This window comes from Colletes latitarsis, chromosome 1, assembly GCF_051014445.1.
Source record: "Colletes latitarsis isolate SP2378_abdomen chromosome 1, iyColLati1, whole genome shotgun sequence".
Lineage (NCBI taxonomy): Eukaryota > Metazoa > Arthropoda > Insecta > Hymenoptera > Colletidae > Colletes > Colletes latitarsis.
In genome coordinates this window covers 49,601,631-49,618,205 of record NC_135134.1, presented here as the reverse complement: position 1 = coordinate 49,618,205, position 16,575 = coordinate 49,601,631, and the positions used below count along the sequence as shown (strand labels likewise).

The following is a 16,575-nucleotide window of genomic DNA, read 5'->3' as shown; positions in this document are numbered from 1 at the left end:
CACGTTAATGTTAAGAAACAGAATCTGAAACATATCCAGAAATAAAGCAATCGAATTATCGTTACTTAATCGTCCGGTACCGTTCAATCAATAGTGTCAGAGCTAAGTTTCGTAACAGTAATTAATAATGCTGCACCTGTCTCATTTATTAATGTCTGGGTTACTTTTCCATGAATGTCACGATGTTCGTACTGTAATAAAGTCATTATTAAACATTATAATTACGGTTCAACGAACACGTTATCTCGCCATTGTGCAAGAAACGAAAGAAACGACTTTAACGAGAACATAATCGTAGCGTGTGGGGAAGTTACCCTTAACGAAAACAATTTTTATATCGTTTTTGCGTATTCGAAAACCACAAAATTATTTCAGGAACGAAGGAACACGAATATTAAGCGACCGTTTACACTGCTGTAAGTATTTGGGAGTTCTCTAACTCTTCGCGTAACGCCTATAGGTGTTCGCCATACACTGGCCGAATTACAAGGAATCGCGAACAGTCCGAGTTTGATCGAAACTTTGAAGACTTATAGAACATCTCAAGATAATACGTTATTCTTTTAGCTGCGGTAACACAAGTTCGAGGGGTGAAACCACCTCTTCAAAGTACTAACTTAGAAACGGTTGGGAATAGGAAAAGAATGTTTCAACGAAAGTAAAATAGTTTTCACGTGTTAGAAGATTCGTTACAACTTGTTCAATCATTTCCAAATTAATGCTTTAGGAGTTCAAATTCATAATTCTACAAAGTTTCATCCGAATGGGAACCACACCCTTCTTTGCGAGTATCAACCCCTTGTTTTGAAATTTAATTCGTGCACCTTTGGGTACTGAAATGTACCGAAAGATTGAATTCTTTGAAAAATCAATGGATATCGAATAATAATACAGTTTAAAAGATACTGTCAAGGGGTTAACGTGGTTCGCAGCACCGAAAGGGTTAATCGCGACACGTATTTTTACTTTGTAGGCAGAGAAAAAGGGGAACCGGACCGATTAGTCGCCGAACAAGCTTGCTATCCGCGAGATCTTACATCTTTACTTTTCAGAGATGGTGTGCTACGAGCGGAGGAGCTTCCGCTTCGCGAGGGTGGTCTGTCTTTTACAGAAGTGGAGCCAGCGCCGGAAGTCGGTCCCGCGTGTCCTGGAGCACTCAGCTTCTCCAGGGTGCCGTTCTCGCGTGGATCTGAGTGTTCTCCGTTCGCGTGCGGCGATGACGCCTCCTTTTGTTTTGGGAAAGAACAGAACATTTCTGTGAAAAAGGGTATGAAAAAGGATCCGCGTACTCTACTCGCCAAGAGATAAGAATTTTTACAGACAGACAGAATCACGATTATCAACATTACAATATTTTTTCAGATATCACGAGCTTCCGATTATTAATTACAAATGTGAAACATTTAGATAAGAGAGATTTCGCTCTACTCAAATATTTCGGAACATCGTATCTTCAGATCGCCCCGATTGCTTCGTCGTTTCAAACGCGAATTTGTTATTTTAAAAAGTTACTCCACGAAATCAGATACTGTAAAGAAATTAGAATACCCGCGAGACGGTATCAAAACAACATTGTCTCAAAGGCGCGTAAAGGAAGCTACCAATTCATCTCGTACAAAGCGCGCGGCAATTTCGGTTACATTTACGAGAAAGAAAAAAAAAAAAGAAAAACAAAGCGACATCGACGCGTTCGTCGAGTGCAATCTAAATCTCTGAAAGAGACTCGCTCTGCCGTCCGCGAGTCTACGATGCACTCTCGTCGTTTCAACCTCGAAAAAAAGGTCCTCGATTTTCATCGACAGCTCGCGCGCACACGACGCTTCCGCGTAATGAATTTGCAGCTAAAAATATCGGGGGCGAGCGCGAAGGATGAACTGACCTCGTTCGCGACATCCACCACCAAGTCCTGATCGCTCTTTTCTCCGTCGCTCTCCTGAAAGAAAATTACGAGTCTGTTAAAAAAATACATACACGAACGCGGAACAAGAAGAAGAAGAAGAAGGGAAGCGAGAAGAAAAGAAATGCATTCGAAAACCACGGCCGCGACATTAAAGCTGGCTCTCTCCGTCTCTCTCGCGCCACTGTAATTCGTACTATCGGACACATTAACGATCGTCGCGATATATTTCCGGTGAAACCGAGGCGCGAGATGAGAGGAGGACTCGACCCATATTCCCGGCGCGTCCGACTAGCAGATGCGTCTTCAGAGACATATTATTAATCTTGACACTCGTGCGCGTTCTCGAAACGTTCTGATTGCACGGCAACTTAATGGCCTCGGGGGCACCGGGGACAGGGGATGCTGCTGGCGTTCGATGGGAGCAGACACCAGATATCTACAACGCTAGCTCGCGATTTGCAAGGCCTCGCCAATCAGGGGATGTAAACGCGCTTTCCCATCGCCGATTACACTCTATTTTCACGATCTGTGCACAATTTGTCCGATCGTTTCGCCCATTCTGCTTAGTTTATACTCCGTACAAGCATTCGATCATTGCAATTTTTATATTGTGAGGCTGTATCTGCTAATGGAGGAAGTGAGAGACTTTCTAGCAGGTCCTAGAAACGAAGGAGTCAGTCGAGCGCTTGCGAGAGAGACAAGAGCGTGGCCATCTGGTGGCGAGCACTCTCAACTTAAATGTCCTGCTCTGTCCAACGAGAAAGACCACTATATTTCGCAATCGATTAAACTAAACTAAAATTTGAACAATATAAATGATTCTGTAGTCGAGAACGGTGTGCATAATTCGACCATCTTTAAAGAGGGAATCGCGTGAACATGCGCGAAGACGCAGAGGAACGAGCAATCTTGCATTACAGCTAATGCATTACCGAAAGCTCCGGGATTACGTGGCAACGACGAAAGCGCGATTAGTGGCTCGTGTGTCTTTTATCATTTGTTTACCGGTTATTTCCGTAGTTCCTAGCGCGCGGGTCCGTTGTTCGCGACCGGTCTCATTGTACGGCTCGCGTTGCTTTTAAAACGACGACGGGGAACCGCGATAGTGGCTTATGTTCGCCCGTGTGCGTGGGTGTGGGTGTGCGTACGTGTGCATACCTGACGCGCGATAACCGCGTTCGCGACCGCACGGAAAAATGCCGCGAAAAGTTTCGTCGAAGGACGACGCTCGCGTGCGAGAATATTTTTCGAGCTTTGCAGATACGGAGCCAAGATCCTATCGACGACATGCGTCCTGCAAAAAGACCGCGAACGCTTCCCTAAACTGGGTCGAAATTTCAAGCTCCGTTCGCCACGAGCGTTCTTCCTGATTTTCTTTACATTTTAAGAACGTTTAATTTCGAGACGATTGGTTACTATTCGATTCGCGATCATGTATCCATTTTCCTCAACGTCTCTCGAGTGACAAGTTTTGCGTTAAAGAATTCATTTTTATTTAGTACTTCGTCGAGGGTTCGAGAGCTTTATTCGATAGACTTTAGCTCCATTCTGTAAACGGCTGCCAAGGTTAACGATTAAAAGTACGTGGAGGTATTTCTAAGGTCCACGTTAAAGTCCACGATATATCCGAATTGCAGCCAAATTTTGGAAAAGGTAGAAAATTCTACGTTGGATTTACGTTCCCGTCGACGGACGAGAAATTAGCACGGCGAGAACCTGTCGTTAGCAAATTAAAATTTTCACGTTCGGTTAACGCGTTCCCCGCCGAGAGTATTTTATTAGGTTGGCGCATAAGTTCGTAGCAGTTTAATTCGACCGAAATTCTGTCCCAACGGTGACGCTCTCTTTAGCCAAGTGTTTACGGATTATACCATGCTCGATTAAAATCGAAATATAACGTGGTTCGCGTAAAATTAGCTGTTTGTTTAAGTAATCGTTTCTGAATTTGTTTGAAAACTATACAGGGTGTTCGGCCACCCCTGGGAAAAATTTTAACAGAGAATTCTAGAGGCCAAAATAAGACGAAAATCAAGAATACCAATTTGTTGATGGAGGCTTTGTTAAAAAGTTATTTAACAATTAAATTAAAAAATTTCAAATCGTTCTGGAAAAATTACTTTCGGTTGTGGGGGTCAATTACAATCATTTTTGGTGAATAGTCATACCCCCGAAATCTTATTCAGTTCCGAGAAAAAAATTCAGTATGGTCGGAACTTTAAACGTTAATAACTGTTTAACAAAGCCTTCATCAACAAATTGGTATTCTTGATTTTCGTCTTATTTTGGCCTCTAGAATCCCCGATTAAAATTTTTCCCAGGGGTGGCCGAACACCCTGTATAATGAGGTTGAAGTGAACTCTGCGTAAGTGTATCGATCGTATGAATTAAGGGGGCAGCGCGTGACTATAAAAAAACGACGATCCGACTATCCCGCGAGTTCTTCATTGTTGCGACACGACGGAAATCTAGTCACGAATTCGGTTCTGTGGCGGAATTTCCTCCTTTGTTCGAGTATTCTGAAGCACCTAGAATGTCTGGAGAATTTGGGGTAGCCGTAGTACCTGGAGTTACCGGAAGTACCCGAGGTATCTGGGCTATTTGAAGCGAGAGATGTCTGAAAGGTTTAAAGGGTCTGAAGACTCTGTGGTAAACGAGAAACGCGAAGTATACTTCGAATGCTCCAAATATCACGAGTATTTAAATACCTGACCGGAAAGTACCTGTAGCAGACCGACTACTCGAGTATCTAAAACTTTCCATAAAACGATGCCAAATAAAATCGGTCACGATCCAAGGGGGGAGCGAAAGAAAGTTCTGTTCTACTAGAGAACATCAGCATAAGTAGAAACGGTCTGTAATGGACAGACGCGCCAGGGAAATTGTATATTAATCTTAACTTGCAATTATTTCAAAAACTACACGTCATACAAAAAAATTGTACTCCACATTTTCGACTTATTTTCTCACGCACTTCCTATATATGTATGTTTTTTTTTATTATTGTAGACCTATTAGTGTGGGTACCATTGTTTCAAACTCTCGAATATTGCGAATCCATAAATGCACGTACTATATCGATAATAAACTGTCCACTCGTAAAATAAAAACTCTAGTACCTAGAAAATCCTCGCGAATCTCCTGAAAAGTTCGGGTTCGAAAATGTGTTTCGCTGGCAATTTTGTGCTCGAAATTTACAGAATGTCGTTCCACGTATATCACACGTAACGATACGTTGCCGTAGAGGCACGAAACGCGCAACAGCGATCGCAACAACCCGGATACACGTATGAACGGTGTTTCATGTAAGACGATAAACAGTGAACAGCGGGCGAATGGTAAATAACGCGCGCGGGCTAGGAAAGTGCAATTTGTAATTCACGTATCTTTCATCGTTTATTTACCAGTTATCGCTCAGTTTCTACAAGCAGCTCGTTCCCGGTCGCGACCAGCCCCTCGGTACGTGGCGTGTAACGAGCTCAAAGCAGGGCACACGGGAGCGGGTAAGTTATATGCGCGAAACGTTCCGAGTGCCTCCAGACCGAGTGCGCCCAAAGTGGTTAAAACGCTTTTGCCTTTTCGCGCGCACCTACCGGGTGGATTCTTGGTCGCGTGTCCATGTACAATGCGTTAAACGAAAGGTTCCAGGACTTACGAGACGAGGATACCAGCGGGGACCACCGCCTTCTCGATAAAATCAACCTCGAAATGTAGGCCACCACGAATTGAAACCGATCCTGCGCTTCGTCTTTAATTCAAGCATATTTCTAGCTATCCTTCGTCCAACTTCGAAAGAAACTTATTTCATCAATTTTTGAATAAGTCTCTAAAATTTGTTCGGCGAACATACGTAGGACCAAGCACAGAATAGTAGCCATTTTTATAAGATGAGACGTCATTTTATTTTACACTTTTCTTGTACTTTGCGATAGTACCTCATAAAGTGATTTTGAGTCTAAGAATACGTTGGTCCAAAAATGTATTTCTACGCATAGATCTTGTATTATCGTTTCATCCCCTCAGAACTAGAAACCAGTTCCTTTATTCCACGCGTCGTGCAGGTTGTTTTTCTTCGCTTAACGACTAAAGCGTTGTCCTCGTAAAGGTTTTTTTCGATTCGGACCGAGCATTATCAACGAATTGCATAAACACAACCACCAGTACTCATCAGCTGTCGCTCCGAGTGATGTTCGTTTCTTTGACTTTCATTTCAGCCGTCGGATGAGGCGGAACAAATTGTACGACAATGTATTAAAGAAATTCCTGTTTCAGTACTTTGGAAGATGGCACAAAGAAGCTACATAATTTATAGACGAAATTAACGTGTAGAAATTGGAGGAATAAAATATAATTGTACGAACGACTCGAACAAATTGCGATCTTAAAGGATTATCGAGAACGTTTTTCTATAAATATCGAAATAAAAATACGGTGAACTCATCGTTTATTTATGACATGCGCGGAAAAAGACACCGCTCGTATTATCAAAAACGAAAATCGGTTGTAAAGCTTCGTTTTCGTGTGACAGTAACGTCATGAAATTTTAATGTCACGACGATGCGACATGTTTTTCCCGGATCTTGTCACGCAGTTTTCTATCACGATATTTGTCGACAGCGTCGAGTGACGCGAACGCGACAGCTGTTCGCGTTGTTTCGAAAATTATGATTTTACGAAATTAGAAAACGATTAAAGAACGATGCTTGCAACCCCTAATAATATTTTCAACAAGTACACAGCACACGTAGGTTTTCAGATCGTATAAAAATATTTTTTCATAAAACGAACTGCATCGGATGGGTTTCAAGCAGAGACTAATTGAATCGCTGTGTTCGTTAAGGTAATGCGCTAATTCGGAGTTTAAAAAGGGGAATGTAAACACGGTGTAGTCGGGTCGCGAACTTCTTACTATAAATTTATCATCGCATTAACATTCCCGGCCTGATACGGCCGCGCTTAACCGAACTATAAATAAAGACTCGAAAAAGAAGGGAGAATTATGCATCGAGGGGCATTTAATTTTCACGGAAACTTCTCGTAAAGCTACGCACGCGAGCGTACGTAAACGAGGCACATTTTGTAAGAATTTAAAACACCGCGGGGTCGTATCGTTCTTCTTTAACTCTGGCAACAAGACGTTCCCGATTTTATCGTCCAGGACCAACAACCGTGGGCCGTAAACTTCCGCGTACAATTCTACCAAAATACTTCTTTGATTCTTTTTTTTTATTCTTTATTACCGTTACAATTTCTCCTCGTTTATTACTCATTTTCCAAGCAACGAAACCAGAAACAATTTATAAAATGATTTACCTTAAAATACTAAGATTATCCATGCTAAAATTTGTTTAACGCAAAATAAACCGAACGGAGGAACAAAAACAGGCAACTCGGGCGTAAAAACAACGCTTAAAGGAAGGAGTATACCGGAAATCTAGGAACGATTATACTGAAACTCGGTTTCAAGTTGTTGATGGACATGTATTCGTGAATTTAGCGTGAGAGATGGAATGTATTGTACGTACAACGAAGAAGTTACGAAAAAAGAAGACTGCAGAGTGTTATTTTCCGCTCGATCCCGGGCGAGGGCACCGAAAGAAGACGGATGAGGCGTCGAGGGACGATTAATAATTCAAGAACATTTGGTGGTTTATATCCTAATTATCGCGAGGGTTACCGGTGGCAAGCGGCCTGTTCTTTGTGCCACCTTGCGCCTTGCGACTCCCATACATGCTCGCAGCGGCGCATACGATAACACCGCCTTTCTGAATTACGTAATATCGTGTACAACGCCCATCCATCTATTATGCGTCTGCTAGGCCACGTACGTGCAGCGTTCGTGTCAAAGGTGTTCGTGTATTTGCACCGTTTACAGACGCCGGAGAACCACCTGTGTGCGTCCTTGGTTCGAAATGATTTAAGAAAATTGCTCGCGAAAAACCCTTGGACCACTGCTTCCTAGATGATCTATAAACTCTGTTGATAGACCTTCAAATCTTTTGGTGTTTTGTATCAAAGTATCACAAACGTTTCAGAGGCCGTCGATAAGGAATCATTTTTACTTTAGAGAATAATTTTTAGAAAAATGTTTCAACGAGGAACACGATATAAGAGCGTGCTTCGATCGGGTAATAGAACCTTTTAATAATAGAATATTCGAACAGTACAACGTGCGGATAATAGAGATTTGAATAATGAAGGCACTACTCTATAGAGTTTCGCTTGTTTAGACTGACGTGCGGAGCGATTGAATAATTCCCGAATTAATATCTGGCAATTTAAACAGCATAAACGATTATTTCGACGCAAAAATGGAGGTTCCGCAAAGTCGAGATGCACGAACGACGACCTGGGCCGTGGAAAAGATATTTGGACTATCTCACGTGGGAATTTAGAGCCACTTTCAGTCCAGTAATTGCGATAGGGATCATTCGAGTTGCGGTTATAGGGAAATTGGCGCGACTTGCTTACAGGAAAATTTGCGGCTTGCAAATTAGTTCCCGTAGTTGCCGTCGCGGGCAAATTAGCGAGACTTGCGATAGAGTTGGCTGTAGTCGTAGGGAAATTAGCGCGACTCGTGGTCATCCCGAGTTCCGATCACGGGGAATAGCTTACCGACTTGTGGCCGGTGAAAAATTAGCGTAACTAACGCGATTTGCGATGGAACGGAAAGTCGAAAGCGAACGCGTCACGTTTCCCAAAAAAATCTATCGACGAACACTCTTCCCTGTTTTTCCCTGTCTGCCTCGTGTGAACCAGTATTGTACCGTTCGAGGGTTGTTCCACGGGCCTTTCCGTCGCGCGTTAACAAAAGAAAAGAATTTTTGTCCGTCGGACCGCGGTTCCGAATCGGCTCCTTTCCCAGAATACTGAAACAACAAAAGAGGCGAGGCACCTTTTAGAATAGAACAGACTGAACGCGGGGCCTTTTCTCGAACCCTTCGACTATGCAAAGCAGTCAAAATCCAGTTCCGAACAATGATTCCTGGGAGCCAGGTAACCAAACTACGAGATTCCGGGTCTGGACCGGCTGCGTTTCGACTTGTATCTCGCCTACTTCTCGCTAACGAGGGGAACGTCTCGGAAGTGTCCCCTTAGCTTCGCGATCAACCTTTTTTCGGATGTCTCCGAGGCGATCATTAACACATTCGCAGCCGCTCACTGTAAATTTACGCCATTTCCGCAGCTGCAACTTCACTCCGACACACGCGTTTCGGTAAGGAATTTTTTTCTCGAAAATGGTTAGGATTTCGAGGGTATGTCTATTGACCAAAAATGATCGTAATTGACCTCCGCAACTGAAAATAATTTTTTTAGAACGATTTGGAATATTTTAATTTCCCCGAAAAATTTCAGCACCTACTCGAATTTTTTTCTCGAAAGTGCGTAAGATTTCGGGGGTATATATATTCACCAAAAATGATTGTAATTAACCCTCCTAGCTAGAAATAATTTTTTTAGAACGTTCGTCGTTTCTTCTTAAAAATTCGTTTTTGATTTTTAAGAAATACAGTCATTGATAATGTAGAAGAAGAATTGTGGTAAATATGCCGGTTATTTGGATACTCCGGATAATCGGAACTCTACTGTAGTATACATTGGTCAGAAAATTCCAACGTACAAAGAACAGAGTACAGATTGACCTGTGGCGTTTGTAGGGCCAGATCAACCCTATTAAACCAGTTTTTAATCAGAGAACCGAGGGGTTGCTGGATCTAGGAGGTAGCAAGTAGCAGAACTAAGGGGACAGACGTAGTAAAGCCGAAACCGGAAGCGTCGAGGAACGCAGGGGAGTAGCGAGGAGGATCGCGTCCTCTTCGTCCAAGCGTCGGTCTCGACGTTACGTTTCAGCCCCCGGAACGGTGATTCCGTCGCGATCCATTTCCGACAGGGAGCAGAGTAGCGCTTCGAGCCGCCGGGCGACACGCAATAAATTTGTGTACGGACGATGAGCCTGTGTAAATAGAAGCCAGAGTGTGGTGGTATTGATTTCAGTGGTATTACTTGGCTGGCGGAGGGCGCTCAAGGATGGAGGAAGGTGGCCGAGTAGGACGGAGGAGAACGTGGCGGAGGAAGGAGGACGCGCCAGGGGTTGAGAAAACGGGGCGGGTTGAGGGGGAAGGATGAAAGAGAAGGAGGAGACCGGAGAAACACCGAAGCAGAAGAAGAAGAAGACGTAGACGGAGGGTGTCTTCCACCCCTTAACCTGCTCGTTCTAGCGTTAAATATGATACAAATGTTATCATCCCTTCTATTCTGTTCTCCTTCCCCGATCCGAACCCTTGTGGCACGAACCGCGAGCGACTATCCTCTTCCCGTTCTCCGTCCTTCTCTCCGCAACTCCCCCGCCCCCTACCCCTCTTCCACCACACACCACCTTTTGACTGTCTCTCTCGCTCGCTGTTCTCCAACCCCTCGTCTCTCTTTTCCGTCTCTCGCCATCCGCGAGAGTCTCGCAGTCTAACCCGAGCCGCTTTCTCCGCCGGCTTCTTCCCTCGTTTAACCCAGCATAGCGGGGATGACGGTATTAAGGGCAGCTCTATTATTCGACCACCCAACCACTCGACTCTTCGTCTCGAGAATCCTCGAATCCTTTTTTTCCCCTCTCCTACCACGATCTCCCTTCCTCCGCACGTCGCTGTCTCTTTCATCCCTCTCCATTCCTGGTAGAACCCCAGACCACCTTTTGCTCTCCACCTCCTCTTCTCTTACGTATACAATGTTCCGCGTATTTTTCCCTGGCGCTCTCCATCGCCCACCCTTCTCGTAACCTCTTCTCCTTTCGGGTCCACTGTAAACAAACGCACGAGCGCAAAAGAAGAATCGAAGGGTTTTCCGCCCAGACCGTTCCTCCTTCTTTCGTTTCATTTTCCCACTGCCCCCTCCCCGCCCCCTCCTGACATCCGCTGACTTTAGCGGAGTTAAGCGATGGGGCGACGCGACCAGGTTCCCCGGCAGAAAAGAAAATTATCTTGACAAGATGCCGCGTGGCGATCGAGCAACCGCGAAATGGAATTCGCGATCCACGTTCTGTCGTTTACACGCTCGTTTCTATCGTTCGACCCTCTTTCTTGGTTACGATCGGTACGTAAATACCTGGAGAGGACTCCAAACGAGAGGACGGAACAGGATACGTGATAATCTACTCGAATATTTCTGATTTCTTGATACTTTTTTAAAGAATACAATTCGTTTATTTTATTTTATTGTTTAGCTTCGTAACAGTGGATCCCACCCCTAGAAGTAATAAATAGAAACAGAGATATTGAAGTTTCGATGATTATTTAACGTTTGTTAACTCCTTGACTATACTATTTAATTTTGTTTAAAGTTCGTATGGCCACGAAAAAAAATAGGTTTGTTTTAGGAATACTCGATGACGAGCGGGTAGCCTCATGATTGTGAAACTGGACATCAAGAACTAACGAGTCAGACTTGTCATCGCACGGCAAGGGGTGAACAAAGAAGACAAGTTTAGTAATTTTCTCTAAACTCGATCCCGAAATCTCTCGATTCTAAATGATCGAGCGTCGACAACGCGTTGTTGTATAAATTCCTTGAGGTTTGTTCGAAAATGCTTAGCGAACATTCGGAAAACAGCTTAAGCACGAAGTATTGGTAGCCACCGGCACGTTGAATCCGACGTCGGAGAATACGGGGCGGATCTTTAAAATTTGTAGACAAGTTTCTGTTCGCGGAGCCTGAATTGACTCTTCTCCGGCTTCTCTCCTCTCTGGGTTCGAGTCTTAAGGAAATGCAAAAGAGCAAAACAAGCGACCGTAAAGTTTCCCCAACGGTCGGCCATTCTTCCTCCTATCTTTGCATTTGCTCGCGTTAACTTCGCCCCGAAACTTCGGGGACGCGACTGTGTTTAAAATACCACCGTGACGTCGGCCTGTCGTACTTTTTTTTTCGCCGAGTTACTTAATCGCGGCCGATCGACGGGGAAGTTCGAAGATCGCCGTGACCGGTTGTTGTGCCTAGCGTCGGTCTTTTATCTTTTAATTACTCGAGCACTCCGATAACTACTCTCCAACGATTGTATTTTAACGCGTTAAACGCTTACACTAAATTTTCCATTGGGTTTGAAGAGGCTTATACTCACTAGAACAATTGTTAAAAAAATATTCCAATACTAAGTTATTCGAATTGTACGTGCTTGTATGATGGTGATTGTCGAAAGGGATGCACGTGTCGACTTAGTTCCACTAGGTTTGCGCACAGTCGATCAACGGTCTTCTTACTTTATCTCTTCCACCCCGATTGAACCACGATCGATCCTGTCCATCGCATAATCGTCGCTACCACCCTAGAGACGGTCAAAGAACACCCCTTCTGGGAGATTAATCCCATCCCGAGACCACTTTGCGCGATACTTAATAATACCGCAGTCACGGGTGCGTTGGTCGAGCGAAATTAAAAGAGAAACATTCAAAAGGCAACGAAGATCGATAAGTTACACTGTGCTTTTTATACACCCGGTCAAAGGAGAGGAAACGTTGTCAGTGCGAGGGTCGGGGGGCGGTTGCTGGTAAGCATCGAGTCCTGCAACTTTCACGAGAGGACTGCTTTTATATCTCGCGGCAGAAACGCGGCTGGAAACGTATTAAAGCGATTATCTCGGGTGAAGGAGATCCACTCTTGGAGGGCTGAAAGGGGTGAACGGGGTAAAACCGACGTTGACGAAAGCTTGGGAACGTCGGTTGTAGCGTTATCGCGGAAAAAAGGACGCTGCCCTCGGACAATGCCGGGCGAAGAACCGTTTTTCCCGGTGGAAAATGAAAAAAAAAAGAAAGAAAAAAATAGACAGAGGGGGAAAAAGAATATACTACGAATGCGCTAAGTGTCGTAATGGTGACCGCGATCGATAGTTCGCGAAACGATGGAGTTTAACTATCCAGAGGCGGATAACAACCGACGGGGAGGAAAAAAATAATGCTCGTGCCGCGGCATCGAACGTATCGTGCTCGACCAAATGGAATCTTAGGGGAGGAAAAATGTCGCGCGTGTTCCGGGAAAGGGATTACCGAGGCTCGTTTCGTGTAAAACAGTCTCCGTGGTGCTGCGGGACCGTTCGGAAACGGAACGATAATTTGCATCGAAACTCTCGCGAGGGGCTTTCCGGCGTCCATGGTCGAATGTTCGTGGCCACTTTTGGCGTCCGCGAACCGAAAAGTTAGCGTTCACGCGGTTCGAATTAGGAACATTTGATGGCATTTTCAATATATTCATACACAGGGTGCACCGCGTAACTTCATCACCTTCGTTGCTTCCGGTGTTAGCGGAATTTCGCTTATTTCTTGCAGGGGTAGCAATGGGTTAAGTCGATTTAGATCTTTGAAAGAGAAAAAAAAAATAACGATCGGGAGTGTCATGTTTGCTGTTTTTCGCATGCGCTATAATTTGAGAATCAAAACGACCCGGAGTTCTTAGGTGGACAAGAACACCGGTCCTTCCAGCGAAAAATACAAAGAAAAATATTTGTTACAATTTTACAAACAACCGACCTGCGTAAAAATAAATCCCCTGTCTCTGCTTTTTTCCTCCCTCCCCATCGATCCGAGAAAAAACGTTCGACTAATTGGCCCGTCAAGAATCGTCAGTTTCACCGTGCAGATATCGAGCAGCTCGCTCGGGCTTTCCGTCCAGTTTCGTTTAAAAAATCGTTCGCTACGTTTTCGTCCGTCGGCGCCGTGGCAATTCCGGGAACGCGAGAGAACGGCGCAACATTCGGCGCCCCGGAAAAACATTTTATTAAACAAAGAGTTGGCCCCCCCCCCCCCCCCCCCGGCACGACGTGGAAAAAGAAAACGCAGTAATTTTCGTGTCCAGGTCTTTTCAGTGGGCGGTCTCGATGGACCTTTATCGCGCGATCCCGTGCAAACTAAAAATTCACCTTGCACTTTTCGACTCGCCCAGCGAGATAGAGCGATATTCGCCCTTTTTCTCCTGTCTTGTTGTTTCTGCTTCTTCTTCTCTTTTTTTTTGCGCGCGCCCTCCCCGCTCGTATTCCCTTTCCAGAGCAACGACGAGCGGCAAAAACGTATTAAAGCGTTTTTCCAGTGGACGGGAAAAGCAGGGAGGGCAGGGAAAACGCGAACGGAGACAGAGATACGGAAGAAAGAGGGCAGACACCGTTGACGGGAAACGAGAACCTGGGAAGTTGAGTTGGCTCCGGGAAAAATGGTCGTAGGACAGCAGGAGAAAATAAAGGGGAAAACGGTTCGTATGAAAATGTAATTAGGGGAAGCGTGGAAGCTCGGCTCATTGCGGCCTCGACCCTTTTACTTCGCCACCTTCTCTTTCGCTCGTATCCTCTGCTTCCTGTCTCCCTTACCCTTCCATGACCCCCTTCCGTACCACGCGTTTCCTGTTGCCTCCGATAGAATTTGTTAACCGCGACCCGCGGTACACTGTTTCGAAAATTTTCAACGACGCTTTTCATACGCGATTTTATTTCGAAATTATTTAATCGTACGTCCACGAGTTGATCGAGCTGGAATTTGAAAAGCTATTGTATGATAGTATAAGAAAACACAGAAAGACTTCGTAACGTAGACGATCCAAATATTATTTTGCTCGAAGAACCGCGACGGAAAAATCGACATTGTTTCCGGGACGTAAAAAAAAAAATAGGTCTTTGAACGACTATGACATTATTGTCTATGGAGAAGCGCGACAAACGTGGGTTGAAGTGAACGATAGAAACATCAAAAGCACTCTGTAGATGACGTTAACGTTTGACGAGCAGAAAACTTTTCCTTTGACAAGTATCGCGCGTCGCTGAAGTTTGGCAACATTTTTTGCGCTCTCAGTATGGTAGTATAATTAAAATTTCAACGTAATATTAATGTTACAAATGTTACGCGACGCGGAATCGAAACGCGAGTACCAGCCAAGTACGCGAGAGAGATTACTTCTCGACATTGTTGCTAATTGCTTCTTGCCTCGCGTAATGTTGAGATGACAAAAACATACTGGGAGGGGGGGAGCAGAGTTAATCGTTACGAGCGAAAGTTTAAGTATATGGCTGAAGTCTGAAGTGTTATTCTAAAATATTTATGTCCACGAGCAGCGAATTAATGCTTCAATGAATGGTTCCACGCGTTACAGACGCGAGAAATCTGTAGCGGACTTTAATAGCATCAACACTTTATATTTTCGAGTCGAAGAAGTGAATTATATTGTTATTGCTCGAGTGATAACAAAATTACTATTTAACTGTTTCGATAAATTGCTCAGAGAATGGAACGAGTGTCTTGGATGACAAAATTATTATTTTATGCATCAAAGGGCTGTATTTTATACACTTCGCGAGCGTCACTCATTTCGCGGAGGACGTACAAATGCAGCGATGAATTATATTCGATCTACTATTTTACCTTCCTATTTGGTTGATGAAATATCGTTGTCAATAATGTTACAAATTTTCTTTCGATGCGTCGCAACTCCATATATTTCGTTTCCAAAGTTATCGTTATTTCCTGTATTTTATTTATTGTTATTAAACCTCCAAACATAAGTAAACGATAGCCGATGCAGGAATTATTATTTTAAGCTTAAAGTTAACGTCAAAAAGCGTCGTGATGTATGACCCAATAGTCGAGAACGTTGAAATGGTTCAATCGACGAATGATCTCGAGCTGATTACTCGAGGCATTCGAACATCGCGAGATTGTACGAGAATCTCTGCAGTTGCTGCTTGCAGCATCGTTCTCCTGCCCCCATAACCTGAGCGCTCATAATTACACGCGCGCCGCGGCGTAAGGGTTAAACCCTACATCCACCCCTTTACATAAGCAGAGAAAATTACGGGAACCTACTTAACTCGAACATCCATAAACTCGTCCATCGCAGTCCTCGCGAACCAAGGCAAACAAACGTCGCACGAGCCCCGCGATACTTCGGCTTGCAAATCATGGTACACATCCGTTCCTCGTCGGAGGAATACTCGTCTTCCGGTTATAAAACTCAGCAAGGAGCACAGTTCGCGTAAATTATTTCATCCCACGGCACGGTGTGCTTTTATTTCGAATCATCGAACCTCCGCCATCTTGGATTCTTTTCTTTGGATAAAAGTTTTATTATATCAGTCGGTCGTTGGGGGGCGGAGAAAATATTATAACCGTTAACTACGGTAAAATAAATTCTGTTTTCGACTTGGACCCCGGGGGTTAAGAACCACTGGATCGCGGGGGCGCGGGGGACGAACGGGGGTTGCATTCCGCGCGGCGAGAGCACGGATAGAAATGACAGGGCGCGCCGTAAAAGTTAAATTGCAAAGACACTTCCTCCCGAAACCTTTTCCTGGCGTCGCGGTCTCCTTCGGTTACCGCAGCGTCGTGCTTCCACCCCCGCCACCCCCCGGTCCCTTTACACGTGTAAAGCATAGAGACGCGGAAGAAACTTTGAGTTTTCCGATGCCGCGAATAATAATTCCCGGCCGACCAGCCGCGAAGGTAAATGTACGCCCCTCCCGAAAAGTAAACCGATGATAAAAGTTCGCCCGTGACTTCGCCCGCGTAATGAAATGCAAATTGCAGTCGCGGGGGTGGTCGCGCGCGTCTGTTATTGAAAGAAATGGAATAACAAGGTCCGCGGGCACCGGGAAACATGCCCAATAATCCGATAACGGTTCTCCACGGGAATAAACACGTGCGTGTGCCGGGATACGTTCT

The 16,575-nt window shown here is 44.7% G+C and overlaps 1 protein-coding gene across 3 annotated transcripts in view; it reads right to left on the bottom strand.

Annotated features, from left to right (window-relative positions):
- The window catches only part of Gro (TLE family member transcriptional corepressor groucho), a 113,987-nt gene that overhangs the window by 10,135 nt on the left and 87,277 nt on the right, over positions 1 to 16,575 (bottom strand). For all 3 annotated transcript variants that reach the window (XM_076784061.1, XM_076763112.1, XM_076762275.1), the window contains exons 10-11: positions 1,880 to 1,933; positions 1,038 to 1,226 (exon numbers count right to left, since the gene is read on the bottom strand). In XM_076784061.1, coding sequence (XP_076640176.1) covers positions 1,038 to 1,226; positions 1,880 to 1,933 — 243 coding nt within the window. The remainder of the gene's footprint in view (positions 1 to 1,037; positions 1,227 to 1,879; positions 1,934 to 16,575) is intronic.